The sequence below is a fragment of the Meles meles genome, chromosome 20 (genome assembly GCF_922984935.1).
Source record: "Meles meles chromosome 20, mMelMel3.1 paternal haplotype, whole genome shotgun sequence".
Classification (NCBI taxonomy): Eukaryota; Metazoa; Chordata; class Mammalia; order Carnivora; family Mustelidae; genus Meles; species Meles meles.
This window is the reverse complement of record NC_060085.1, coordinates 8,686,945-8,713,104: the sequence shown is the minus strand read 5'-3', so window position 1 is coordinate 8,713,104 and position 26,160 is coordinate 8,686,945. Positions and strand designations below refer to the sequence as shown.

At 56.6% G+C, this 26,160-nt stretch overlaps 2 protein-coding genes, 1 long non-coding RNA gene and 1 other non-coding gene across 11 annotated transcripts; 3 read left to right on the top strand and 1 right to left on the bottom strand.

Annotated features, from left to right (window-relative positions):
* The first annotated feature begins 771 nt into the window (after window positions 1-771).
* Window positions 772-4,218, top strand: TRIR (telomerase RNA component interacting RNase). 2 transcript variants are annotated; one of them, XM_045990625.1, is made up of 3 exons: window positions 785-1,189; window positions 3,379-3,456; window positions 3,787-4,218. In XM_045990625.1, exons 1-3 carry the CDS (start codon window positions 836-838, stop codon window positions 3,892-3,894), a joined length of 540 nt encoding a protein of 179 aa, XP_045846581.1. In that variant the 5' UTR covers window positions 785-835; the 3' UTR covers window positions 3,895-4,218. The 2 variants fall into 2 exon arrangements, with proteins under 2 accessions (XP_045846582.1, XP_045846581.1); XM_045990626.1 differs by lacking the exon at window positions 3,787-4,218 and having other exon boundaries at window positions 772-1,166; window positions 3,379-3,455.
* On the bottom strand, window positions 1,198-9,236 carry LOC123932446. Its single transcript, XR_006816437.1, has 3 exons — window positions 9,115-9,236; window positions 5,382-5,497; window positions 1,198-2,241 (listed from the first exon to the last, which is right to left on the bottom strand). It is a non-coding gene; the product is annotated as an uncharacterized LOC123932446 (long non-coding RNA).
* TNPO2 (transportin 2) lies at window positions 6,357-26,115 on the top strand. Of its 7 annotated transcripts, none has more exons than XM_045990621.1 (25): window positions 6,357-6,377; window positions 10,616-10,727; window positions 11,460-11,535; window positions 11,622-11,771; window positions 14,543-14,649; window positions 14,735-14,868; window positions 14,943-15,024; window positions 15,099-15,221; window positions 15,327-15,445; window positions 16,466-16,526; window positions 16,627-16,792; window positions 17,006-17,158; window positions 19,318-19,543; window positions 19,749-19,920; window positions 20,410-20,496; window positions 20,576-20,683; window positions 20,773-20,931; window positions 21,563-21,650; window positions 21,835-21,933; window positions 22,672-22,767; window positions 23,046-23,151; window positions 23,401-23,500; window positions 23,580-23,654; window positions 23,796-23,923; window positions 24,015-26,115. In XM_045990621.1, the coding sequence occupies exons 2-24, from the start codon at window positions 10,629-10,631 to the stop codon at window positions 23,901-23,903; spliced, it is 2,694 nt and encodes an 897-aa protein (XP_045846577.1). In that variant the 5' UTR covers window positions 6,357-6,377; window positions 10,616-10,628; the 3' UTR covers window positions 23,904-23,923; window positions 24,015-26,115. The 7 variants fall into 7 exon arrangements, with proteins under 7 accessions (XP_045846577.1, XP_045846578.1, XP_045846580.1 ...); XM_045990622.1 differs by lacking the exon at window positions 6,357-6,377 and adding an exon at window positions 8,346-8,365; XM_045990624.1 differs by lacking the exon at window positions 6,357-6,377 and adding an exon at window positions 8,984-9,099 and having other exon boundaries at window positions 23,076-23,151; window positions 23,796-23,897.
* On the top strand, window positions 19,601-19,669 carry LOC123933305. The gene has a single exon (XR_006816553.1). It is a non-coding gene; the product is annotated as a small nucleolar RNA SNORD41 (small nucleolar RNA).
* Window positions 26,116-26,160: the final 45 nt, after the last annotated feature.

Here is a 26,160-nt window from a genome sequence, read left to right as displayed (position 1 = left end):
CAACTGCGCTTCTCGTCGCAAAGGGGACCCTATTCCCGGAAGCCTTCTCTCAGTTTGCTCTCTGTTCAAGGGGAGATTCCAGCGAATTCTGTTTGAACCTCTGTCCTGGGCAGTAATACCGCTGGGTCCCAGGCCTTTGGCGAACACTCTTAACCTTAGACAGACTATAGTCAAAAAATGCCCGCGAGTTTTTTTGAGCACTTCAGCCCATAACGTCCTTATTTTCAGGTGGGGACCCCACCTCCACAAAGCCAGCTATACTCCCATTCCCAAATGAGAGCTCCGTTCCAGAGGCAGGTACCCAACCAAACCAGAGACATCCCCATTTCTATTCGGGGTGGTGTGTGCTTAGCCTAGACATGCCCTCTAGACCGAGTTCGGGACCTCGGTTTCGAGGTGTCAGTTGAACACACACTCTCAGACGGGGTCCTTTCCCTCACAGAGATTAACCCTGGGGCCAGAAAGGAGATTATCTCTGGTGCAAGAAGGGAGCCCGGGAAAGGTAATGTGCTCCCAGTTTCATGTGGGAACTTCACTCCGGAGAGCCAGCTACAGTCCCAAGCCCAGACAATGGTTCCCTTCCCGGGGAGACTGCGCTTAACGCCCGCCCAACTCTAGGTGGATTATAAAAATCCGCGTGGCTGGCTGGGCGGGCCCTTGGCGTCAGGTTTTACCCCCTTGTTCGCCCCGCCCCTTATACTCCGCCCCTGCTGCGGAAGCTTGAGGGCCAGACCGCTTTTCCCGGCATGCATTGCCCGGGACAGGGCAAGTCGGGCGCCAAGCGCCGGGCCGGAGCCGCCTTCCCGGAGTCCTTTGCGCGGCACCTGGCGACAAAATGGCTGCCCGAGGGAGACGGGCGGAGCCTCCGGGCCGGGAGGCGCCGGGCCCCGCGGGCGGCGGCGGCGTCGGGAGCCGATGGGCTGAGTCGGGGCCCGGGACGTCGCCCGAGAGCGGGGACGAGGAAGCGTCGGGCGCGGGTTCTAGCCCAGTGTCGGGCGGTGTGAACTTGTTCGCCAACGACGGCAGCTTCCTGGAGCTGTTCAAGCGGAAGATGGAGGAGGAGCAGCGGCAGCGGCAGGAGGAGCCGCCCCCGGGCCCGCAGCGACCCGACCAGCCTGCTGCCGCCGCTGCCGCCGCGGGCCCTGGGGATCTGAAGAGGAAGGGCGGCCCGGGCCCCACGCTCAGCTTCGTAAGGAGCCGCGGGGGTGGGGGCGGGCGCCAGGGCCTGCCTTGGCAGAGGGAATCGGGGCCCGAGAAAGGGTATCGGGATCCAGGTCCACCCTCCAGCCCCGGTGAGAGGGCCGTCCGGTCGCCCGCTGAGGATCCGGAACCTGGATTCTCGACGAGAGGTCTGGGGGCGGGGGTGGGGACCCCCTGAGCCCGCCCGCCCGCGGGGACCGGGAGTCTGGGAATTGCATTCGAAACAGCGCTCCGGGGATGGGGAAATCAGGATACCGGGATTCCGATTTGAGTGGTACTTAAACTTGGGTACTGGGACCATCTCCCACTATGGGGAAGAGGGGCAAATTCAAATCTGGAATCTGAGCTGTGTGGATTGGAGACTCAGAGCTTCCTGTGTGATCTTAGGAAATTTGCTCTATTTCCCTGAGTCTCATTCCTCCAGTGTCCATTTATTGAGCACCATACCTTATGCTGAGCATTGTGCCGGGTGCTGGATGTGCCGTGTTGACCATGACAAGATCATTGCTTTCCTGGAGTGTCTGGGCTGGCCTACCCTCAATTTTCCCATTTGCAAATATGGTTACCATCGCATCTTGGGATGTGATGAGGGTTTTTTTTTTGTAAGGGCATCCCGGAGGTTAGTACTGGCTTTGTCTTATAGAAGGGGCTAAACCACCAGTAGTTTTTAGTTGGGAATGAACACTCCTCCCTCCCAAACCCCTTCAGTTTGGCAGTCTGGAGAAATTTTTGGTTGCCAGAATTGGAGGAGGGGTGCTGTTGACATCTCTGAGTAATACAGGCTAGAGATGCTGCTCAATGTCCTACAATGCACAGGATAGCCTCCCGCCCGCAGAAATGATCCAGTTCAAAATGTCACTAGTGTGAGGTCAAGAAACTCTAGGCAAAATAAATGGCAACTGTATTGATAGTCAGCTCTGAGCTTGCTTTGTTAATGGTATTGAGATCCAAGCCGTGAACGCGCCTGTCTGGCTCAGTCAGTAGAACATGCGACTCTTGATCTCAGGGTCTAGAGTTCAAGCCTCAGGTTGGGTGTACAGCCTGTTTAAAAAAAAAAAAAAAAAAAAAATATTTAAAAGTTTCTTTAACAACCAAAAGAAAAAAAAGAAAGGAAGGAAGAAAAGGGGGGGGGGAAGAAAAAAGTAGCTAATTCACAGCCCAGATACTAATTTTTTCAGAGGTCAAGGCCCTGCGGTGTGGAGAAAAGTGTTGACTTGAGAGTAACAGACTGGAGGTCAGGTCTTAGCGCGAACAGTGTGATTGTGGGCAAGTGATCTAACTTCTCCAAACCTTATTTTCTTCATTGTTAAAAGTGAGTGGGGATAGTCCCAGCAGCACAGGTTACTTGATGCCTGGCGGAGGGGTAGAGGTGGGATGAAGCCTGTGAAGCCTGTTGCTGCCTGTGTACGCAAAGTGCTCAGTTGGTGGGAGAAGGAGGACTAGGATGAGGACTGGGGTGAGACTTACGTTGGTGGTCTAGGACCTAGGTTCTTGGCTTGGTGTAAGAACCAGAGGTGGAGGCTGAGTGACCCTTTGTGAGTGGGAGTAGCAGTAGTTTTCGCTGATTTTTTTCTTGTCTTCACCAAGGGACACCCTTCAAGAGGTCAGGTTTGGTGCAGGGGCGGCAGTGTCATTTGGTGGGTAAGGATACTGCTCTGTGGCTTGGACCCATCTGACCCTGAATCCAGTTCCATTGTTTGCTGCCAGCCAGGGGTAGGCCCTCTTCCTTCTCAAAGGTGTTCCTCATTTACAAAATGGGGATGGCTGTAACCTTCCTCTTAGGGCAGCTGTGAAAGTGAGGGATGATCCATCCAAAGTACTTGGCACAGAGCTTAGCATACAGTGAGTACTCAGTAAAGGGAACTGTTGCTGCCTGTGTGGTCCCTGTTAGGGGAGGGTGAGGGTTTGGCCTGGAGAGAGAGGACAGCCTGTGGGGGTTCTTCTTTTGGGGAGGGCAGCCCAGGGGCCCACGACTGCCAGGGCATCTTGGGCCCAGGGCAGGCGCTAAGAATCGCGTGTGCTCCTCTCTGATTGCTGCGCAGGTTGGCCGGCTGGCGGAGCTGGGCGCGGCGTCGGGACGGGCCACCGGGCCGGGCTAGGAAGGTGTAGTGGGCCTCAGCGCCGCCAAGGGCGGGCCCGGCTCCTGTAACCGTTGCAGTCTTCTGTCCCTTCACCCAGGTGGGCAAGCGCAGAGGCGGAAACAAACTAGCCCTCAAGACGGGAATAGTAGCCAAGAAGCAGAAGACGGAGGATGAGGTGAGCAGGCCGGCTGTGGGGGACCACCCATGGTGCCTTTCCCTTCCAGCCTTAGTGCCTGGCTGCTGAGCCCTTTCCCTCTCTGTCCAGCTCCCCGGGCCTTGGATGCAGGGGCTGGGTGGGGGAGGAGGCTTTCAACAGGATCCCCAGATAAACTGAGTCTGCATATCTTTACCTCAAACCCAGGACCTTAAGGGTGATGCAGGGTGGGTGTGTGTGTGTGTTGGGGTGGGGGGTGGTGGTCAGCTGTCTCAGGACAGTCCTGACCCCAGTTCCTGGCTGCCTCGGTATCCCCTTGCAACCCCTATATGCCCCCCTCCCCACCCACAGGTATTAACAAGTAAAGGTGATGCGTGGGCCAAGTACATGGCAGAGGTGAAAAAGTACAAAGCCCACCAGTGTGGCGATGATGATAAAACTCGGCCCCTGGTGAAATGACCCCCTTCCCCCGCCTGCCTACGGCCTGGGACTCTCTGCGATGTACATAACTATTTAATGCAGCGGCAGCGGCGGCAGCCTTTCCCCCCAAGGACTTCTACACAGAAGGAAATCGAGATGCTTCCCGCAGCCGCGGATGATTCTCCAGGACTCTTTTTTACCTTGAGCACTTGCCTCCTGAGACTTATAGAACAGTGGTTTACTGTCCCCTCTCCTCCCACCTCCTCGCTCTCTCTGGCTCTTTCTGTCTTCCTCACCCCAACCCCACCCCACCTCTCCTTAGCCATCACTTCTGGGAAGTAAAGAACTTGACTTAGTGCCGGAGCTGTGTGCTTGGTTTGCCTTCTTTGTTCTCCACCCTAAGCACTCCCTCCTCCCATTGCCTGGTTCTACACTTGGTCCTGGGTCTGGCTTGGTGAGGGATTTATTTGGGGGTGTGGGGCAGACAGGGGTGCATCCCCTCCTGTTGGAGATGGGACTCTCCTCAGGACCCATTTCCCCCTACCCCTGACAGAGCCCCAGTGTGGCTGCTCATGCTCAATGCCCCATCACAGCCTCATTTGGCCCGGCCAGAACTGTCAGTTTCTTCATTCAGCTGACACTTGATGAATGCCTACGGTGTGCCTGTGCTGTTCTGGACCTTGGGGCCATAAGAGTGAAAAGAACAGACCATGTACGCTCCCTGCCCTTCTGGAAGGAAACAAACAAAAAGGGGAAGCCATTTTGGGAGATGACTGGGAAGAAATACAGGGTAAGAGGCTAGGGGGAAGTTGTCTATTTCCCTTGACATCTGATCTGAGTCCTTAGGGAGGTGAGGAAGCGGGTGGAGGGAACAGCCAGTGTAAAAACAGGTGGGAGAAGATGTGGCCTTTGTGGGGAGCTTCAAGGTGGCCCACATAACTGGACCTAAAGAATGAGGGTGGGGTGTGGATTATATACCCAGCCTTGTATGTTAGGGTCAGGATTTGGGACTTCATTCTTGGTAAGAGGAAGTCTTCGTTGTTAGGGGGGCAGTATGAGCGAAGGAGCAATAGGTTACGTGTTGTCTGTCTTAACAGGCCCCCTCTGGCTGCTGGGGCAGAACTTGGAGATGAGGCTGGGCCGTGATTGGGGGAGGGGAGGTGGTGGCGTGTTGGCGGTTGAGGTGAGCAGGGCTGGGATCTGGATTTGGTGGGATTGCTCTTGCAGCCCCTCCAGTGAGGCTCGGTTGACCCCACCCTTGTGTATATATGATCAGAAGGAGCACAAACACCACCTTGCAGAACATGATTATTGACATGTCAGGGGACGGGGTGTCCTAAGGGAAGCCTGACTTCCCTAGTGCCCCTTTAGTGCTCCTTATACTTCTGGGCCTTCCTGGAAACTGCCTAGCTGCCTGTTCCCCCACTGAGCCCATAAATGTTTTAAGAGGTCCTTGCCTCCCAAACTTCCCTTCTCAAACCTTCTAGACCTGGAACCACATGTAGGTCCCCCAGCCATGGGCTCACCTCCCAGACCTTTCCATGCAGGAATGCTGAGCAGCTTGCCACCCCTGCCCATCCCAGATTCAGGCTCCCATCCCCGTCCATCAGGAGGATCATGGTGGCCACCTGGTACCTGAGACCTGTGGAGGCAGAGGGAGGACAGATGAGGTAGTATGGTACCCACCTGGCCTCAGGCTGCCAGCTCCGGCCTATGGGAAATTGGGTGGGGCGTTCCAAATACTAAGCACCAAAACAGGCGAAACTCCTTGTTCCAGTGGGACTAACATTCTAGTTAAGGAAACAAACAAGAAACAAAATAGAACACATCAAACGGTTATGCAGATTCTATGGGGGGGAGAGGTATGAAAGGAGAACCAAGATCAATGGGAGAGCTGGCAAGTTTAAGTTGGTCAGCGATGGCCTCCTTAAGATGGTAACATTTCTCCTAAGTTCTGAAGGCAGTGAAGATGATCCTTGGAGGTATTCAAGGCCAAAGGAACAGGTACAAAGTCCCTGAGCTGAAAGATGGCCTGGCTTGTTAAAGAGAAAAGCACAAGCAGGCTTTGGAACGGGGGACCTGCCCCTTTCATTTCTGGCTAATACACCTAGGCTTGTCTGATTTAATATTTTCTACATTGGCTCAAAGTTCTCTCCCTCCTACTTTGGGGATGGTGAGCTGGCCCAGGTGTAACTTTAGCCTTGGGGATGTAGTGTTGGGGGAGGGGACACGGGCAGCCAATGTGCCACCCTTACCTCCTTCCTCAAAGGCATCAGCAGCCGCTGGATCTTTAAAAAGAAACACAAGTGGGAGAAGTAGGTCGCCCCTGCAGCAGCTCAGCCTCTTTTCTGGAGTGTCAGGAGGCAGGAGGAGCTGATGGAGTCCCAGCATCCCCCTTCACTACATTCACCCGTCCTGACCCGGGGACAGTCTGAAGGGGAGGACAATCGAATTCAGGGTTTGGTGAGTCACACAGCTGCGGCTTCAAACTATTCTGGTGCCTGCTAGTTGCATGATCTTGGGTAAGTAACTTAGCCTTTCTGTGTTTTAAGTTCTTCATGTCTAAAACAGGGGTAAGGGTGCCTCGGTGGCTCATTCCATTAAGCGTCTGCCTTCAGCTCAGGTCACGATCCCAGGGTCCTGGGATAGACCCACACTGGGCTCTGTGCTCAGCAGGGAGTCTGCTTCTCCCTCTCCCTCTCCCTGTGTGTGCTCACTCTCTCTCACCTTCTTAAATAAATAAATAATAGGGGTAGAATACGGAAGCATCTCTACAGTCAAGTTCTAAAATAAGAGCAATATTGAAGTCAACATTAACCCTGGCATTATTTAAAACAGCTGTCACTGTTTCTCCGAGTGAAGCAATTGGCTTGGGTTGGGGGACCTGTTTGAGAAATGGTGACCCTTAAACGCAGGTACCGTGTGAAGAGATGCTCGGACAGGGAGGCTGTTGTAACCGAAGAGGACTTTGTCTCCCAACTCAGATTCACGCTTGGGCACCGGCTCCTTGATTTTTTTGTACTGAGCGCTTCTAGTTTGGAGTAAGTTTGCTGTGTACGGGGCTGTTACCATAGGCAGTAAAATAGGTGCTTAAGGAATAGGGGTATGAAGTGCCAGGCTGTCTCAGTCGGTAGAGCATGGAACTCTTGATCTTAGGGCCGTGAGTTCAAGCCTCACACTGGGCACGGAGCCTACTTAAAAAACAAAAGTAAAGTAAAAGAAATGGGGGGAAAGCCTGGATTCGGAACTTAAATCCACTAACTGGGAGTAGGAAGAAAGACTTCTGTGATTATACGAGAGCTAAGTATGGTGGACCACAAAGACAGCAGGGGTCACTTCATTCTGCCTGACTCTCTTCGCCCCCGAGGCTAGCGCAGGACCCCTGGAAACTTCGTAAACAGGAGAGGGTGAGCATTAAATTCTCTCGCGCATTTCCAGCCCTCTTCCCATCTGACCCTTACCTGGGGCAACTCCCAACCCTGAGCAGAAAACTTCATTAGCACCCCCTCCCGAAACGTCCAGTCCCAGTCCCTCAGTATCACTCTTCCTTCAGCTCAACGCCCACCTTCAGCGGAGAGGTGGGGGTGGGGGTGGGGGGGCGTTTCTCCGAACCACAAGGTTTTGAGCCACAGCCAGAATCTGTAGGCGGGGTGACGCGGTCGCACGGTGAGACGGGATTTGTAGTTCTAGCGCCTCAGGGTGTGCGCGGGAAGGCCATTGCGCATGCGTGAGCGGCCGCTTTCTGCACGTGTCTCTCCACCCGGTTTCGGTTTTAATAAGTAAAACCCGACTACTCCTTTAGTAAGTCTCTGACTGGCGTTAGGCCCCAGCCGACCCTTCCCAAGTCTGGAAGGCCCCAGTACTGACTGGCGGGAGAGGACTTAGGTACCTTTTTTCCATAAATGAACGGAGGGGCACTGACTTTGGCTAGGGGGAAGTTGGCTGAGAAACCAGTCCCCTTCCTTCAGTCTGGACCAAAAACGGACCTGCCACTCCTGGAGCCAAAAAGTTCCTCAAGGCAGGACTGGGTTGTCCTTGGAGATTAGAGGCCTAGTTGATTAAATTCAGTAAATATTGGCTTAAGGCGTGGCTGAATACAATGAAAGGATGGCCTTGAGACTCTCAGGGTAAAAGCCAAGTTTTCAAAGAACAGTTTGCAGCGGGCCTGGTAATGCTTAACTTGGTGATCTCTAACCCAGCAAACTAGTCTTAAGCCCATTTGACTAGCCGGGAAACTAAGATTCCTGAATGGCCCTAGGTTGCCTGTTCTTTTTCTTTTATTTTCCTTTTTTTTTTTTTTTTTTTTGGTTGCCTATCTGTTTATCAGCCTGGCCAGGAGATGGGGAAACCGAGGGCCCAGGGTCTCTAGCTTCTCCCTCGTCTGCTGCTCCACTCTTATAAGAGGTGCCCTACTTTGTTCTTAGATGGCGCAAGGATTACGAAGATGTCTTTCATCATGACCCTGCCCTTGCCTAAATTTCCTGGTCTGTTTCAGCTCATTCAGCTTCAGGTAGGGAAAGAGGTTAGGCCTTTCAGCGTTGATTCATTTCGTTTAGAATTTTATATTCTTGTGGGTTTTTCTCATATCCTTGTAAAAGGTATCAAACAGTCCTGGAAAATAACACAAAATGTGGCAGAGGCTTCTGCAGGAACGCAGCCTATCTTAGACACTCCCTTTGTGTGGCTTAGTCCTTCCTTTGTGTCTGGGGTCTAATATTCACGCTAGGCTCAGGAATTCCTCCGATCTTTCCTTGAGAACACCTACTGTACTCTTCTCAGGAACCTTCTGGTTGCGCGGGGAAAGGCCCAGTTCCATTCGTAGAGGAGGGGGTGAAAGGCCCAACTGGCTGTAGCCGAGGTTCACGGGCCCACCAAATACCGAAAGTCCCACGCGCCAGCAAACTCCGCTCCTAGCAAGGAATTGGCTGTCTGGCAGGCGTGAGAGACGCTGAGGAAACGAGACGCTGGGAAGACTGAACAGCCAGAGAGGCCAGGCGAGCGGCCAACACTTCGGTCACGTGACCCGGCCTCCGTGGGGCCTCGGTCTCCCCCGTGCCGGGCCACGTGTTACGGCGGTGCCTTTCGATTGGTTCGGCTGAGTCAATTTGAACGGCGTACGGAAGCCGCCGTGGTTCATTCAGGGCCGCGTTTTTTTTTTTCATTCCCTCTCTTTGGCTCCCTCCTTCCGCGGGAGTCTCAGGAGAAGCCGCAGCGCACGGCGCCGCTGCTGCCACCCGGGGCCGGGTAAGTGGGCCTTACCCGAAGTCCGACCGGCTGATCCCAGGCTTGCGTTGACCCTCCCGGGGCTCTGGATCTGCGCCGCGCGCGGCCCCGCCATTGGAGCCGCGCCTGACCGGGAAAGGCCGAGAACCTGGTTTGGGCCCCATTCGCGAGGCAGTAAGAACGGGCTGGAGCGGGGGAGGGGGAAACCGAGCCGGGGCTAGGGGGCGGGGCCTCGGAGCCGGGCGAGACCCCGGTGCTTCGAGAATCGGGCCAGTGGGGCGGCTGGGGTCGGGCTGGAGGGGATCTGGGGGAAGCGCCTGGGGACTGCTTAGGGCCTGATTGGGGAACGTCGCGAGGATCGGGTTTGTGTGTGTGTGTGTGGGGGGGGGTATTTCGACAGGGCTTTGGTTGGATCTGGTTGGGTGAGGTCTCATTGAAAAGTTGGGGGTCTTCTTGGACCCTGACAAGGAGGGTCGTCGGACTTCATTCCAGAAGGTTTTGCTCGGTCTGACTTGGAGGCGTCGCTAAGATCCGTTGAGGGGAGTGAGTGCTCCGGGAGGTGTTCGGCCAGGCCTAACTAGGGAAGCTGCAGAGATCGGAGGAAGTGGGCTTCCACTTCGAGGTGGTGGGGGCCTTGTCTAAACTTGATTGGGGAGACAACAGAGATCTGCCAGCAGGAGTTAATGCTGACTAGGGCAGGAGGTGGTGGTGGCGGGTGGCGGGTGGTGGGGAGACTTGGCCAGAACCGATTGGGGAAAGCGACAGGGACCTGTCCAGGGGTCATCTTTCACGGGGTGGCGGTCTTGGCTGGCTCTCATTCCGAGAGGCAACTAGGACCTGTCCGGACATTGCTTCCGACTCGATTAAGGGGAATCTCTGGATGGAGTCTGGCTAGGCCAAAAAGAGGAGCGTCTGGTAACCGGCTTCGTTTGGATGGACGGATTAGGAGAGGTGGCAGAAATCGGGACGATGGAGTACCTTGGGACCGTGCATCTGGGAGGCTCAGGGGCCAGACCGAGGTGGAGGAGGTGCCTGGAATCTGGCGGAGCTTGAGGGCTGGATTTCGGAAGAGGAGGGCTCTTTGGGGACCGTGTCTGGACCAGGGAGATCACAGGGACAGGGGCGCTATCGCGGTCTGGAGCAGGGCCCCTGGATGGAGAGGTGGCTGGGGCCTTGCCTGGCGGCCGTGAGGCTGGCGGAAGCCGTATCGCCCGCAGCCGGGGGAGGCGGCATGGGCCGCCCTGGGAAGAAGGCTCCGTGCTGGGCCGGATGAGGCCCCGGCGGCCCCAGCCACCGCCTCCCTCGGCCCGCTTCCAGATTCCCTCACCTGTGCTCCCAAGCCCAAGACTGCGCGGTCGTGGATGGCGCAGCTAGCGGGGACCCTGCGCTTGGGCTGGTGTGGATCGGCAGCCTCCGCCTGTCCGCCGAGGGCGCTCCCGTCGTGCTGCCGCTGCAGACACCTCCACGGGGGCTCAGCCCGGGTCCCCCACGGGGCTCCTGGGACCCAGTGCTGACTCCCAACCCCTACCCCCCGCAGCTCACCTTGCGCCATGGACTGGCAGCCAGATGAGCAGGGTCTGCAGCAGGTCTTGCAGCTGCTCAAGGACTCACAGTCGCCCAACACAGCCACGCAGCGCATCGTGCAGGACGTATCCTTCCTTCCTTCCGGGTCTAGGGGGAACAGGGCAGACAACCGCAGCCCCTGAAGGCCATGGGAAAGGGCTTGACTCCCTAATTCCCAAGTTCACAGACTCTCTTAGGGCAGGAGCTAGCTTTGGCAGAGAATTAGGGATTAGAATTCTTGGGTCCCATTTCTAGAGGAAATGTGGCCCTGTGGGGGAGGGGGCTGGCACTTAGTTTTTGCTTAGGTTTGTGGTTACCATTTCTTTTTCCCAGGCGACGCTTAAACTTAATAAGGTAAAGTTTAAGGTATTTAAACTCTCAGCGAGTTTTACTTGAAAACATAGATGCCCTTCTTTTTTAAAAAAGCAGGCAACATGGGACTGTTTATGAGCAGGACTGAGTAGCAGCTACCTCAGTTGGACAGAGTGGCTCTGGCAACCCTCTCCTGCTCCAGCCAGGTCTGAGGGAGTGGATGGGAAGCTGAGGCGTGCTCGTCCACCGGCCTCCTCTCAGGGAGTGGATGGGAAGCTGAGGATGGGAAGCTGAGGCGGGCTCGTCCACCGGCCTGCTGTCTCCCACCCCCCTGGTGATACCCGGTGCCTGCAGCGCTGTGCTCTTCTGGCCCCGGGGCTTGACGGGTGGGGTCTCAGGAGCTGTCTGCCTGGTCCCAGTGGTCAGAAGGACTTTTGGCTACACGACAGTAAGGGAACCCACCTGGGGAAGGCCCTTGTCTCCCAAGTCCCTTAACAACCTGGCAGAAACTCAAACAACTGAACCAGTTTCCAGACTTCAACAACTACCTGATCTTTGTCCTGACCAGACTCAAGTCGGAAGGTATGCTCTCAGGGCCCTCCCCCGGACTCCGGTGGGACCCCTCTTTCCCCTCGGTGCTCCCCTGACCCTCTGCCTTCCTGTCCCAGATGAGCCGACTCGTTCCCTCAGCGGTCTCATCCTTAAGAACAATGTGAAGGCACATTACCAGAGCTTTCCACCCCCCGTGGCCGACTTCATCAAGCAGGAGTGCCTGAACAACATTGGCGATGCCTCCTCGCTCATCCGAGCTACCATAGGTGAGAGCGGGCGGCACCCTGCGTTCTTACTCCCAGCGCTGTTGGTGTTGCCATTTTTCAGAGGAGGACACTGAGGCACAGAGGTGTTCAGGGCCTTATTTGGTAAGTAGCAGAGCTCGGAAGCAACCAGCGCCTGGTCTGTGCTCTGAACCACTCCCTCCCAAGACAGCCATTCCCACTCTGGAGGTGGTCACTCAATATCCAGGATTCTTTTTAGATCCTGAGGATGTAGCACACTGGAAGACAAGTGCATGCCCCCTCCCGTGGAGTTCGTATTTTCAGCTAGTTCTCACCAGTAATGATGAGGTGAAATGGGAGTTTGGTTTGTGTTTGGACCTTCCTGACTCCCAGGAGGGCTGCCTGAGCAAGATAACAGAAGGACAACTGAGAGGGCGCCTGGGTGGCTCAGCGGGTTAAGCCTCTGCCTTTGGCTCAGGTCATGATCTCAGGCTCCTGGGATCGAGCCCCACATTGGGTTCTCCGCTCAGCGGAGAGCCTGCTTCCCCTTCTCTCTCTGCCTGCCTACTGTGATCTCTCTCTCTCTCTCTCTGTGTCAAACAAATAAATAAATAAATAAAATCTTAAAAAAAAAAAAAAGGACAACTGAGAATTCTCCAGCAATTTTACCTCCCGCCTCTTTGCTGCTGAGAAACACCAGCCCAGCTCTTTATAACTGACTTGCTTCTTTTCCCACCTTGACTGAGGTGTAGTTGACATACAGCCAACTTCTGTTTTTACTGTTTCAATTAATGCCAACTTTTAAAAGTTGTCTTTAGGGCACCTGGGTGGCTCAGTGGGTTAAGCCTCTGCCTTCGGCTCAGGTCATGGTCCCAGGGTCCTGGGATCGAGCCCCGCATCAGGCTCTCTGCTTGGCAGGGAGCTTGCTTCCCCCTCACTATCTGCCTGCATCTCTGCCTACTTGTGATCTCTCTCTCTCTCTCTCAAATAAATAATAAATAAAATCTTAAAAAAGTTGTCTTTAGAAGAAGGTTCTAAATGACTTTTAAACGAAAAGACATTTGCTTGCAGTAAAGGGAACACAATGTTAAAAATGTGCAGTAAAGACAGAAAAATAGTATTAAGTTTGAGCCAGATACTGTCTTGCTAGAAGTCCTGATCTTGGGGCCTGCTACCCGTAGGCCTGATGACACCCCGTCTGAGGCCAGCAGAAGGATCTGGACTTAACCAGGTTCAGTATGTAGCTAGGTTCTGCTCTGAGTGTTTGAATTAAGGTAGTGAAACTTCCTATAGCCCTAGGAGCGTGTGCTTTTATCCCCCAGTGAGCTACAGAGAGGTTGGGCCATGTGGCCAAGGTCGCACAGGCAGGGATGGGACTGGGACCGGGACTTCATTCCCAAGTCCTCACAGTCTCCCTGGCGCAGGTCACATCTTCCCTAGCAGAAGCAGGAGGCAGGGTCATCTGGAGGGATGGCGGGACAGAGTTATCCCTGCTGGGAAAACACGGCCACCTCCTGGCTTCCAGTACCCTCTCTGCACTGCCCTCACCCTACATCAGCTCGGCTGCCTCTTGGCCCTCGCACTGCGCATGTCTATTGCAGGCTGCCCGTGGGCTTCTACAAGTCTCCCCAGGGCTTTATGGGCAGCCCAACCTGCACCTGTCCCCCCTCAGCTCTTACCACCTCCCTCTGCCGGCCCCCACCTCCACCCTCTGGCTTTGAACACACCTGGCCTGCCCTTGCCCCTTGCCCCTTGCCCCTTGCCTGGGCAGCAGGAAGCTCTTGCCCGGGGGAATTGGATAGCTCCTCCCTCATCTCTTTCGGGTCTTTGCTCAGATGGCAAGGTATCACCTGGGTGAGGCCTGTTCTAGCCACCCATTTTTAAAATGGGGCGACTAGCTGATTTGGTCAGAGGAGCCCGAGACTCTCCGGGATCATAAGTTCAAGCCCCACGCTGGGTGTAGAGATTACTGAAAAAATAAATACATAAATAAACTTAAAAAAACTTAAAAAAAAAATTGTTGCTCTCAACCTTTGCCGTTGCCTGCCGTCTTCTCTGCTTTCCTTCCCCCTCTTAGCTTTTGGCATCTAGCCTCCCGGGTCTTTTGCTGATTTATTTATTTATCTGTTAACTTTTAATAAAAAAAGATTTCATATATATATATACATATATATATATATACACACACACACGCGTGCGCACATACATATATATACTTACTTAAAAGATTTTATTTATTTATTTGACAGATGGAGATCACAAGTAGGCAGAGAAGCAGGCAGAGAGCCCCATGTGGGGCTCCATCCCAGGACCCTGGGATCATGACCTGAGCCTAAGGCAGAGACTTTAACCCACTGAGCCACCCAGGCGCCCCAAGATTTTATTTATTTTTTTGACAGAGAGAGACACATCGAGAGGGAACAGAAGCAGGGGGAGTGGGAGAGGGAGAAGCAGGCTTCCTGCCGAGCAAGGAGCCGATGCGGGGCTCCATCCCAGCACACTGGGATCATGACCTGAGCTGAAGGCAGAGGCTTAATGACTGAGCCACCCAGGCGCCCCTTACTGATTTATTTTTACCTTGAAACCTCTCTCACTAGATAGCTCCCAGTAGCAGGATTTTGTGTTTAGTTCTGTGCTGCATCCCAAGGCCTGCAGCGGAGCTGGCTTACAGTAAGGCTCAGAGGACCTCGAAAGGAGTGGGTAGGGCTTCCGGGGGACTGCGCACAGACAGCCTGCGAGCCCACCGAGCGAGTGCGCGGCGGGCCCGCACCCAGCACCCAGCCTGAGGCAGCGTCCTCTCCCGGCTGCCCCAGGCATTCTCATCACCACCATCGCTTCCAAGGGCGAGCTGCAGATGTGGCCCGAGCTGCTGCCCCAGCTGTGCAACCTCCTCAACTCGGAGGATTATAACACCTGTGAGGTAGGTGACCAGCTGTGGCCCACCTGGGTGGGAGCTGGGACGGGACCGGGGTTCACAGCTGTTCTGCTCACTCCTCTCCGCTCAGGGGGCCTTCGGAGCCCTGCAGAAGATCTGCGAAGACTCATCTGAGCTCCTGGACAGTGATGCCCTCAATAGGCCGCTCAACATCATGATCCCTAAGTTCTTACAGTTCTTCAAGCACTGTAGCCCAAAGATCCGGTGGGTGCGACTCCCTGGGGGGGGGGGCGGAGGGGGCGGGGTCAGAGTTGACCCGGGTGCCCGCTCCCTGCCAGGTCCCATGCCATCGCCTGCGTGAACCAGTTCATCATGGACCGGGCCCAGGCGCTGATGGACAACATCGACACGTTCATCGAGGTGGGCTGCCGGGCGGGGGGAGAGCAGGGCAAGGGCCGAGGGCCATGCTGCCGCTGATCCCACCTTCCCTGCAGCACCTGTTCGCCCTGGCCGTGGACGATGACCCTGAGGTGCGGAAGAACGTGTGCCGTGCCCTGGTGATGCTGCTGGAAGTGCGGATTGACAGGCTCATCCCCCACATGCACAGCATTATCCAGGTGAGCCCCGCCAAGCAGGCCCACGCGTGCTGTGGGGCAGGCGGCGGGTTGGGGGAGGCACCCCTGGCCGGACTGGGCCTTAGCCTGTCTCCCACTCTGCCCTAGTACATGCTGCAGAGGACCCAGGACCATGATGAGAACGTGGCCTTGGAGGCCTGTGAGTTCTGGCTGACGCTGGCCGAGCAGCCCATCTGCAAGGAAGTCCTGGCCTCCCACCTGGTCCAGTGAGTGCCACTCCTGCCCTCTGTCCCGCCTCAGCCTCTGTCCCTTGCTGTGCTCTGCCTTCCCTCTGGTTATCCCCTGTGTTACCCTCAGTCTATATTCTCTATCTCCCTTTGCTTTCTATCCCTGCGTATGTTTATTTAGTAAGTATAGTAGTTTTTAGTGACTTAGAAATTAGGTAAGGGGGAGCCTGGGTGGCTCAGTGGTTTAAGCCGCTGCCTTCGGCTCGGGTCATGATCTCGGGGTCCTGGGATCGAGTCCTGCATTGGGCTCTCTGCTCGGCAGGGAGCCTGCTTCCTTCTCACTCTCTCTGCCTGCCTCTCTGCCTACTTGTGATCTCTCTCTGTCAAATAAATAAATAAAATCTTAAAAAAAAAAAAAGAAATTAGGTAAGTTATAGGTGAAAATAATGAAAAGTTGACAGAGGCTTCAGGTATAGCTGGATCCAGGTGCTCAAAGGATGTAAAAGATGTCAGTATGGTCTCAGATCTACACACTCTGTGTTGTCTTTGTCATCAGGCCCGATCTTCCTTCTTTGAAGAGCTGTGGCTTTCTGCTACCTTCAAGCTTAGGAACCACCGAGGAAAGAAATTCTGTCTCAGCTAGTATCTGCAGCACAAGTCCTAGGGCTGACCCTCCTTGACTAACGTGGATCATTTGCCTATCGCCAAGTCATGAATCAAAGTTTCCAGTCCCCAGGTGCATGGGGTCCAGCTGGGATACCGGCTGCCCTGCCTGTTAGCTTGTTTGATCTGGTCTATCCCGGGGAAGAACCATAAGTCCTCCTTGCTTTACAGTATGCTAGGGAGCAGCCACTGTCCTAAGCTTTTCGGTGTATTCAGAGGTCTAGAATTCCCTGAGTGGCCAGGTCTGGGTCAGGAACCCTCTTGTGGAGCCAGGAGTGGTGTCCACTTTGTCTCAGTCCCAGTGGCTAAAACTGGGTCAGGATAATACCCCCAAGTTCCATACATTGCTTCTTGGCTCGACGCTTCCCCCTCAGTGAGCAGCGTCTCTCCCAACAGGTTGATCCCCATCCTGGTGAATGGGATGAAATACTCAGAAATCGACATCATTCTGCTCAAGGTCAGTCGGGGCCCACTGTTGGGCATGAACGGGCAGGTGAGGGCCGGGGCATTGAGGCTGGGGGCCCCGCTGGTGCTGAGTGGTCTGCCTGGCCCCACAGGGGGACGTGGAGGAGGACGAGGCAGTCCCTGACAGCGAGCAGGACATCAAGCCACGTTTCCATAAGTCCCGCACAGTGACACTGCCCCATGAGGCTGAGCGGCCCGATGGCTCGGAGGACGCAGAGGACGATGATGATGACGATGCTTTGTCTGACTGGAATCTGAGTGCGTGGCCCGGCCTGTGGGGGCTGGCTGGGTGGGGGAGGGCAGCAAGCCCAGGGGCTGCCTCTCTCGGGAGGCGATGAGAGGCCTACTCAGAGCGGGTGGTGAAGATGCTCATCGTGATCTCTGATCCTGGGGGCCTGTGGTCTAGGAGGCTGGCAGCCTGTCCAAAAGGGCTTCCCTGAACCTGCCGCCTCATTTCCCCTCCCGTCCCAGGGAAGTGCTCGGCAGCCGCGCTGGACGTCCTGGCCAATGTCTTCCGGGAGGAGCTGCTGCCGCACCTACTGCCCCTGCTCAAGGGACTCCTCTTCCACCCCGAGTGGGTGGTCAAAGAGTCAGGCATCCTGGTGCTGGGCGCCATCGCTGAGGGTGAGTGCCCCCTGGCTGGCGTGGGAGGGCCTGACCTCGAGCCCCGTGCTGGCGCGGCACTCCGGAGCTGGCCCGGGCCGGGCTGTGCTGCGGAGCCGTGGGGCCCGGCCGAGCCCAGCTGCAGGTTTTCTCTCTCAGAGGCCTGCTCAGCCCCCGCCAAACAGCTCTGGGACAGGAATCTTCCCCTCCGCCTCTGGGTCTGAACCCCCAGGCGCCACGACGCAAGCCCTCCCTCTGATTCTTGCTGACAGCAGTTCTGTGAGGGTGTCGGCATAATTAGGGCTACAACAGTAACAACAGGCAGCCCTCCTGATGAAGGGGGTGCACAGATGGGGAAACGGGGCGGAGGGGAGAGGTTGACACCATCACACCGCTTCCCGGGCCGCCCGCGGGTGTGGTACCCGCGTCACTTGGGAGCAGGCGCCACAGCGTCCAGGCCTGTCAGTTCAAGGTTCAGGCCTGGCAGTAGCAGCCTTCACCCTGGAGAGCTTTTGAAATTTATTTAAGGAAATGTTTCCTTGTATGATAAGCGCAGCGTGTGTTACGGTAACGTCACGTGTGCGTATGTTCACGGCTTTCCTGAAGGTTCTGGGGAAGATTTTAATGGGAGAAAATGTAGAGGAATTGACCCACAACTGCTAAAAATAGATCTTGGGTCTTGGATTATCAGGTGGTGTGCTGTTATCTGTGTTCTCTGAACAAGAGACACGTTCACAGTTTTTTGGGTTTTTTTGTTTTAATAACTTGAGGGAGAGCGAGATCAAGAGATCGTGGAATGGAAGTGGGAGAGGGAGAAGCAGACCCAGTGGGGCGCAGAGAGCCCGATGCAGGACTCCATCCCAGGACCCTGAGACCATGACCCAAGCTGAAGGCAGACACTCAACCGACTGAGCCACCCAGGCGTCTCTATTTATGTGTTTTTTTTTTGTTTTGTTTTTTTTTTTTTCAAAAGATGAAAATTTGAAAACTCACAAACATCTAAGAAATGTTTCAGAAGAAAACTACTTGGGATGCCTGGCTGGTTGTCAGTGGAGCATGTGACTCTTGGTCTTAGGGTTGAGAGTTCGAGCCCCACATTGGGTGTAGAGCTTAAGTTTTTTATTAACTTTATTATTATTTTTTAATTTTAATTTTTTTATTTATTTGACAGAGATCACAAGTAGGCAGAGAGGCAAGCAGAGAGAGAGGGGGAAGCAGGCTCCCTGCTGAGCAGAGAGCCCGAGGTGGGGCTCGATCCCAGCACCCCAGGATCATGACCTGAACTGAAGGCAGAGGCTTTAGCTCACTGAGTCACCCAGGCACCCCTGTAGAGCTTAAGTTTAAAAAGAAAATAAAGGAAAGGGGCACCTGCGTGGCTCAGTTGATCAAGCGTCTGACTCTTTTTTTTTTTTTTAAGATTTTTATTTATTTATTTGACAGACAGAGATCATAAGTAGGCAGAGAGGCAGGCAGAGAGGGAGAGGAGGAAGCAGGCTCCCCGCCAAGCAGAGAGCCCGATGCGGGGCTCGATCCCAGGACCCTGGGATCACGACCCGAGTGAAAGGCAGAGGCTTTAACTCACTGAGCCACCCAGGCGCCCCAAGTATCTGACTCTTGATCTCAGCTCAGGCCTTAATCTCCGGGTTGTGAGTTCAAGCCCTGCGCTGGGCTCCAAGCTGGGCATGCAGCTTACTTTAAAAAATAAATAAATAATATTTTTTTAAAAGATATCTATTTATTTATTTGACAGAGAGAAACACCACAAGAGAGGGAACACAAGCAGGGGGAGTGGGAGAGGGAGAAGCAGGGCTCCTGCTGAGCAGAGAGCCCGATGTGGGGCTCCATCCCAGAACCCTGGGATCATGACCTGAGCTGAAGGCAGACACTTAATGACTGAGCCACCCAGACGCCCCCCAAAATAAATAAAATATTAAAAATGGAAAGAAAAGTACTTTCCATCCATGTTGGGTCACTGTGCTGCCCGGCCATCTGTGAATCCGTGAGTGACCGTGCCAGGGCGGCGCCGACGGAGGGGAAAGGCAGATTCGGATGCCGCCTCCCACCCCTGGCCTTCCCGGCCTCAGCGTCCCCCACGCTAGGTGCTGCTGAGCTCTGCCCAGGACGGTGGCCGTGGCTGGCTCCGGCGGGGCTCAGGTTTGCCCTTGTGCCCGTCCCTGCAGGCTGCATGCAGGGCATGGTGCCCTACCTGCCTGAGCTGATCCCGCACCTCATCCAGTGCCTGTCGGACAAGAAGGCTCTGGTCCGCTCCATTGCCTGCTGGACGCTGAGCCGCTACGCCCACTGGGTGGTCAGCCAGCCCCCCGACATGCACCTCAAGCCGCTGATGACAGAGCTGCTCAAGCGCATCCTGGATGGCAACAAGAGGGTGCAGGAGGCGGCCTGCAGGTGACCCTCGACCCCCAGCCCCCCGCGGCCCCCACCCCTGCCCCACCAGCTGCCTTCTGGGAAGTGATGACGCTCGTGATCTTGACGTCATGCTGATTCCTCACGTATTCGTACTGTCTGATCCCAAGGGCATCCCTTTCCCCTCCCGTCCCCCACAGGCCCAGCCCCACCTGTGGCCCCCCACTAAACCCCTTCCCCACCCCAGTGCCTTTGCCACCCTGGAGGAGGAGGCCTGCACGGAGCTGGTGCCCTACCTCAGCTATATCCTGGACACCCTTGTCTTCGCCTTCGGCAAGTACCAGCACAAGAACCTGCTCATCCTCTACGACGCTATCGGCACCCTGGCTGACTCCGTGGGCCACCACCTCAACCAGCCGGTGAGACCCCGCAGCATCTCCCTCTCGAGAGCCCCGTGCTCCTCTGCTGCCAGTGACCTGGCGGCGACCCCGTGTCGCACGCCAGGGACATGGCCGTGACCTCAACAGGCAGACAGACAGACCTGGCCCCCGCCCTCGCCCTGCTCTCAGTCTAGTGGGGGAGACAGACAGTTATGAGACAGCCTGGTAAGTGCTGTGTTGGGGAAGCGCAGGGGCCTGCGGGAACCAGGAGGGGCTGACCCTGGCTCGAGGGGGCGGAGTGGGGCGGGTGGGGCAGGGACGGTGAGAAGGTGAGAAGGGAGCCGCTGAGCCGGGCCTGGAGGTCTGGCTGGATGGCAGGGCCTCATAGGGCCCCCTGAGCCACAGCAAGGAGCTCAGACCTCATCGCTCAGGCAGTAGGTGCCTCTGAGTCACAGGGAGCCCTGCTGGTGCCAGGCTGCCCTCCCACCCCCCACCCAGGAAGCCCCAACTTCATGCTCCCTCTTCCAGGAATACATCCAGAAGCTGATGCCTCCGCTGATCCAGAAGTGGAACGAGCTCAAGGATGAAGACAAGGACCTCTTCCCTCTGCTGGAGGTGGGTGGGCTCCTGGCCAGCTCCCAAAGCCCCGCCCCATCCTTCCCGAATTCACTTCTCCTGCCCTCCTCCCGACCAGTGCCTGTCGTCGGTGGCCACTGCCCTGCAGAGCGGCTTCCTGCCCTACTGCGAGCCCGTCTACCAGCGCTGCGTCACCCTGGTGCAGAAGACTCTGGCGCAGGCCATGGTGAGCGTCCCACCGCCCCTGCGCTCTCTGTGGCCGCCCTGGCCCCGGCCCGCTCCCCTTACCTGCCCGGCCGCCCCGTCTTTGCCCAGATGTACACTCAGCACCCTGAGCAGTACGAGGCCCCCGACAAGGACTTCATGATCGTGGCGCTGGACCTGCTCAGCGGCCTGGCCGAGGGCCTGGGTGGCCACGTGGAACAGCTGGTGGCCCGCAGCAACATCATGACGCTGCTGTTCCAGTGCATGCAGGTGGGTGGCCCCCGCCATCCCCGCCCCGTGAGCCCGCTGGCGGCGGGGCAGGCCTCCTGTGGTGACGCGAGGCCCTGGGGTGCCGAGCGGACATCTGGAGGAGGGGACCCATGGGGGAGAATCATGCTTGTCTTTATTTTTAAAAGTAATTCAAATAAGATGTGACTCAAGTCTCATTGAGTAAGTTAACGACAGAGAAAATTTAAGAAGAAAGACGAGAGGCGCCTGGCCGGCTCATTCGGTAGAGCACGTGACTCTCGATCTCAGTCAGGGTTGTGAGTTCTAGCCCCACACTGGGCAAGGACATGACATAAAAAAAAAAAGTGGAAGAACATACAAAAGCAGAAGCTCCCCCAGCTGTATTACACACTCACACCCGGTGTGTCAGGGTGGGCAGTGGCTAGGACTGCTCCCTGCCGTAGTGGTACCCCGAGCGAGGCAGGGGTGTACTGTGGTTCAGTGGGCCCCGAGTCCCAGCTTTACAGATGGGGCCCGTGATGGGAAGTGACAGGGTCAGGCTGTGCCCCAGGGACTGCTCCCCCAGCTGCCCTACCCTGAGGGACTAGTCAGGACCCCAGCTGGTTGGGGGGCACAGAGCCTTGCCACACTGACCCTGCTCTGACCCCGCCAGGACTCCATGCCTGAGGTCCGGCAGAGCTCCTTCGCCCTCCTGGGAGATCTCACGAAAGCCTGCTTCATCCACGTCAAGCCCTGTATCGGTAGGATGCCCCTCTTTTCATGACCCCACGACCCTAACTCTGGCCTCAAGTGATGGAAGAAATGACTTTGGGAGGACAGTGACCAAACTGGGTCGTATTCGTACTGTCTGATGGGGTCAGCTGGGCCGGGTCCCGGAGCTCTCCTTAGCTGGCCCTCCTGCTCAGCACTTCTTCTCCCCACCAGCCGAGTTCATGCCCATCCTGGGCACCAACCTGAACCCTGAGTTCATCTCTGTCTGCAACAATGCCACCTGGGCCATCGGCGAGATCTGCATGCAGATGGGTGAGTCCCTGGCAGTCCCTGCCCCTCACTCCTCGATGGCCTGTTGCCCGTGGGGCGCTGGACCCGGGCTCGGCCTGACAGGTCCACATAAGAGAGGCCTGGGGCTTTTGGAGGGCCACTGTGTCTCTGCCTACTTGTGATCTCTCTCTCTGTCAAATAAATGAAATAAAATTAAAAAAAAAAAAAAAAACCCACTGAGCCACCCAGGGCGGGGAGCCTGCGTGGCTCAGTGGATTGAGCCGCTGCCTTCAGCAGATCTCGGGGTCCTGGGATGGAGGGCCACTGTGGTGGGGCGTGCAAGGAGACCTCTCTGAGACCGTTTCCTCTGGGATCCTGGCCAGATGGCTGAAAGGGCACCCGTGGTTGGTTTTTCCAAAGAGGCCAAACGGGCAGCCGGTTCTGTTTGGACTGTTTGTGACCTCCCGCCCTGTGCAGTCGGCTGAAAGGCCCACTGTGATTGCTGGGGACGTTGTGGCTGCTTCCTCCCTCCCCCTTCTCCCACAGGGAATCTGTGGGTAATGGTGGCCTAACCCTGGTGTTGAACAGTGACTCCAAGGAAGCTTCAGGTGTTTGGGAGGTGTGGGTCCGTCCCTGGTTGGTCATGGGTCCTGAGCGGGGCACCAGCTGAAGAATGTTCTTTGTACCCACACTGGTTGCAGCTGACCAATGTCTGGGTGTAGCTGGGTATAAGCAGGGGTGCTGTGGGCTCCGGGGGGCTCTGACTGACGGGTCCCCCAGGGGCAGAGATGCAGCCCTACGTGCAGATGGTCCTCAACAACCTGGTGGAGATCATCAACCGGCCCAACACGCCCAAGACGCTGCTAGAAAACACAGGTGGGCACCAGGCCTGAGCAGTTGCTGTTCCCTTACCTGGACTCAGGCTGTCCAGCCGGGAGGGTAGCGGTGAAGAGACTTTGGGAAAGAACCAGGGATGGTGTCTGGGAAGACCCGAGAGGGGGTTCTGGAAGAGCCCCAGGGAAGATGCTGGGCTCGGGGGGGGGGGGGTGGGGAGACCCTGGTGGGGCCTATTCCCTTGGGGCCCACGGGGCGGGGCTGGTGCCTTGTGCCAGAGGCCCCGCCACGTACCGTCCCGGGGCCGCTCGGGGTTGCAGGTCGCCTGACGAGTCCCTCTGCCATTCCAGCCATCACCATTGGCCGCCTGGGCTACGTGTGCCCACAGGAGGTGGCCCCCATGCTGCAGCAGTTCATCCGGCCCTGGTGTGTGACACCCCATCCCCCCGTGTCCCCTCCCCCAGCCCGAGTGGGGCCTGCGTTGGGTGGGTTGGGCAGCAGGGCGGGTGGGGCGGGCCTGACCCATTCCCAGGCCTGTGTCCACCCCCGGATGCCCGTCCCAGCCCATCTGCCGAACCCCCGCTCCACCCACCACCCCGACCCCACTGCCCCTCACAGATGCCCATCCTGCCCCAACCCCGCCAGCTGACTGCCTGCTGCTCACCTCCCACACAGGTGCACGTCCCTCAGGAATATCAGGGACAACGAGGAGAAGGACTCAGCCTTCCGAGGCATCTGCATGATGATAGGCGTCAACCCTGGGGGAGTCGTGCAGGTCGGGGCTGCCGGGCTCAGAGGGAAGGCGCTGGGGCTGGGCTCGGGCGGCCCCTCACACAGGACCTGTCACGTTTCAGGACTTTATTTTCTTCTGCGACGCTGTAGCCTCCTGGGTGAGCCCGAAGGACGACCTTCGGGACATGTTTTATAAGGTGAGCTCCTGCTTGGCCTTGATGTCATCCTAGGAGGCAGTGGGCAGTGGGGTGGGGGGATGGAGGGGGAGCCTCCCGGGGGAGAGGCTGCATTCAGAGGGCTCTGCTGCGGGGCGCGCCTCGCCTCCTGCTTCCCCGCAGATTCTCCATGGCTTCAAAGACCAAGTTGGGGAGGAGAACTGGCAGCAGTTCTCAGAGCAGTTCCCGCCTCTGCTCAAGGAGAGGCTGGCTGCCTTCTATGGGGTCTAGACGAGCATCACGACCGCCAGGTGAGGAGGCCCGCATGCTGGGGGGCCGTTGGTGTCGGGTGGTGGTGGGGGGGTGCAGAGCGCAGGTGCTGACCCCCGCCTCTCCCCACAGGTTTCTGTCTGCGTCGTTGGAGGGGTTGCTGGGGAGCGCGCTGCGTCCAGAAGTCGCCGTGCCCTGGTCGAGGGGGGTTAGGGAGGAGTGAGCGGGACCCAAATCCAGACGCCTTCCCCGTCCACCTACCTGCCATGGGTGTGTGTGTGGCCTGCCGGCCAGCGGGCAGGTGGGTGGGGTCTCCGCACTCATCCTACAAACGGGAGGGGGGGGGACTTCTTGGCAGCAAGGGCCCTTTGCTCTCCATTGGGGTCACCTCAGGCAGCCCACGTGGGCCAGCCTCGCGGGAGGGAAGATTCAACACGGCCGACCAAATCCGGCTTAGGATGAGGCGAGGGGAAAGCAGGCGGGGAGGGGGGTCCTTGTAGAGACACGTCCACTCACATGTGCACACGTGGACACACGCATGTGCGGCGCCACAGCCAGCTGGGCTGGGCCAGCCGCCCCACCATTTCCCCGACTGCATGGAGACAGTAGAATTAGTGAACCCCTGAGTAACCCGCAAGGCCTTCCGTGTAACCTGCATCTAGAGTTTAAGAAGCTTCTGCTGTTTTGCCGGAATTGGTGATTGGGGAGGGCTGGGTGGGTTGGGGGCCTCCGCTGGGACCCTGGGGCGGGGGACGAGGACGGCCATCTCCGGGCCGCCCAAGTCAGCACACGCACGCTTGGGACCTGCTCCGCACACTTCCTGCCAGCTCTGTGGCAGCCGCAGCCTGTGTGTCCCCCCTCCTTGCTCTGTTCCAGGCAGAAGAGTGGGGGACTGCCAGAGGGGCTGGGTCTGGCCAGAGGCTGCCCTTTCTCCCCCCCACCCCCACCCCAACCCACCACCACCACCACCACCACTGTGCCCCAGTGACTTTTGAAGACACTGGGCCAGGGTCTTTTTCCTGAAGAGAGCTGGGGGGCAGCCAGAGCTGCTGATCCCTACCCCTGCATCTCTCCATAAGCAAGTCTGTTTCAAGGGCAGCCCGTTTCTCTGTGCTTTTGAGAGCCCTCCTCTCAAGTTCCAGCCTGAGTTTTAACTTGAGGGCTGGGGCTGGGCCATTTAATTCATGGGATCAGGGATGAAAGCGTACGTTCTGGCAAGAAGGAAATCGAGCCCTTTGGAGGAGGAGAACGTGGTCCACCTCTTGACCCCACTCTCTGTCCCTGGGGCTTCCTGTTCATCGAAGCTCCCAGTGGGCTAGAAGACCCCCCATGGATGGTAATTCTAGAGGACCTTCTGGGATGGGCTGGGGATGCAGTCACCGTGTGGGAGGCACCCCTAGAGGGGGGCCGTAGTTACTTCCCAGTTGGCCTCAAAACTGAACCGGGCCCTGCAGCCCCCTTACTGTTTTCCTTTTTCTCCTCCCCTACTTTTACTTTTCTGGGGGGTCTTTTGGGGGTTATATGGGGCTTTGACTGGATTCCTACATCCCGGGGCTTGTTCTGTTCATCCCTACAGGGCCCTGGACCCAACCCCATCATAGCCCTTTGTCTTTCCCAGACAAGGTTGGGCCCTGCCTCTAATCCGAGGGGCACTTGGTGCACATTCCATAAACTCCGCTGGCTTCCCTACCCTGTGAAACTCCAGCAGGTCTCTGGAAGCCATTTGTTTAAAAAAAGAAAAGAAAAAATTAGGTACCATTTAATTTTCTGGTAATCCAGTTCTTTGGAGCATCCTCTGCTGGGTCTTGGGGTGTATGGATGGATTGGGTGTCTGATGGGATTGGTGACCCCTTCTCCACCCAGGATGGGGGGCTCCAGCCACCTTCAGGGAAGGGGAGCCTGGTTCTAGTTTTCTTTCTTCTTCCTCTTCTTCTTCTTCTTTTTTTTTTTTTTAAAGAAAACTATTTAATTTTTTAATTTATTTTTGGTTGATTTTTGCACAACGAAGTTTCAGCTTCTCAACCCTCTCACCTGCCCAGGGCTGCGGACCCTGACTGGCCTCGATCTGCAGTCCCTCTTTGTCCCACATCCCTCCTTCCCCCTCACCCTCTTCCTCCTACGGGCTCCAGGGTCTGTCCATTTGTTACTGTGCTGTGCTGGGGATTGGCGCCAAGGTGGCGTGAGATTCCACTTGTGTAGAACTTTGTTGAGTAAAGATCAGTTTCTTGTGAAACCCTTGGTCTCTATCTGGCCTCCTGTATGCTTGGCTTTGGCAATA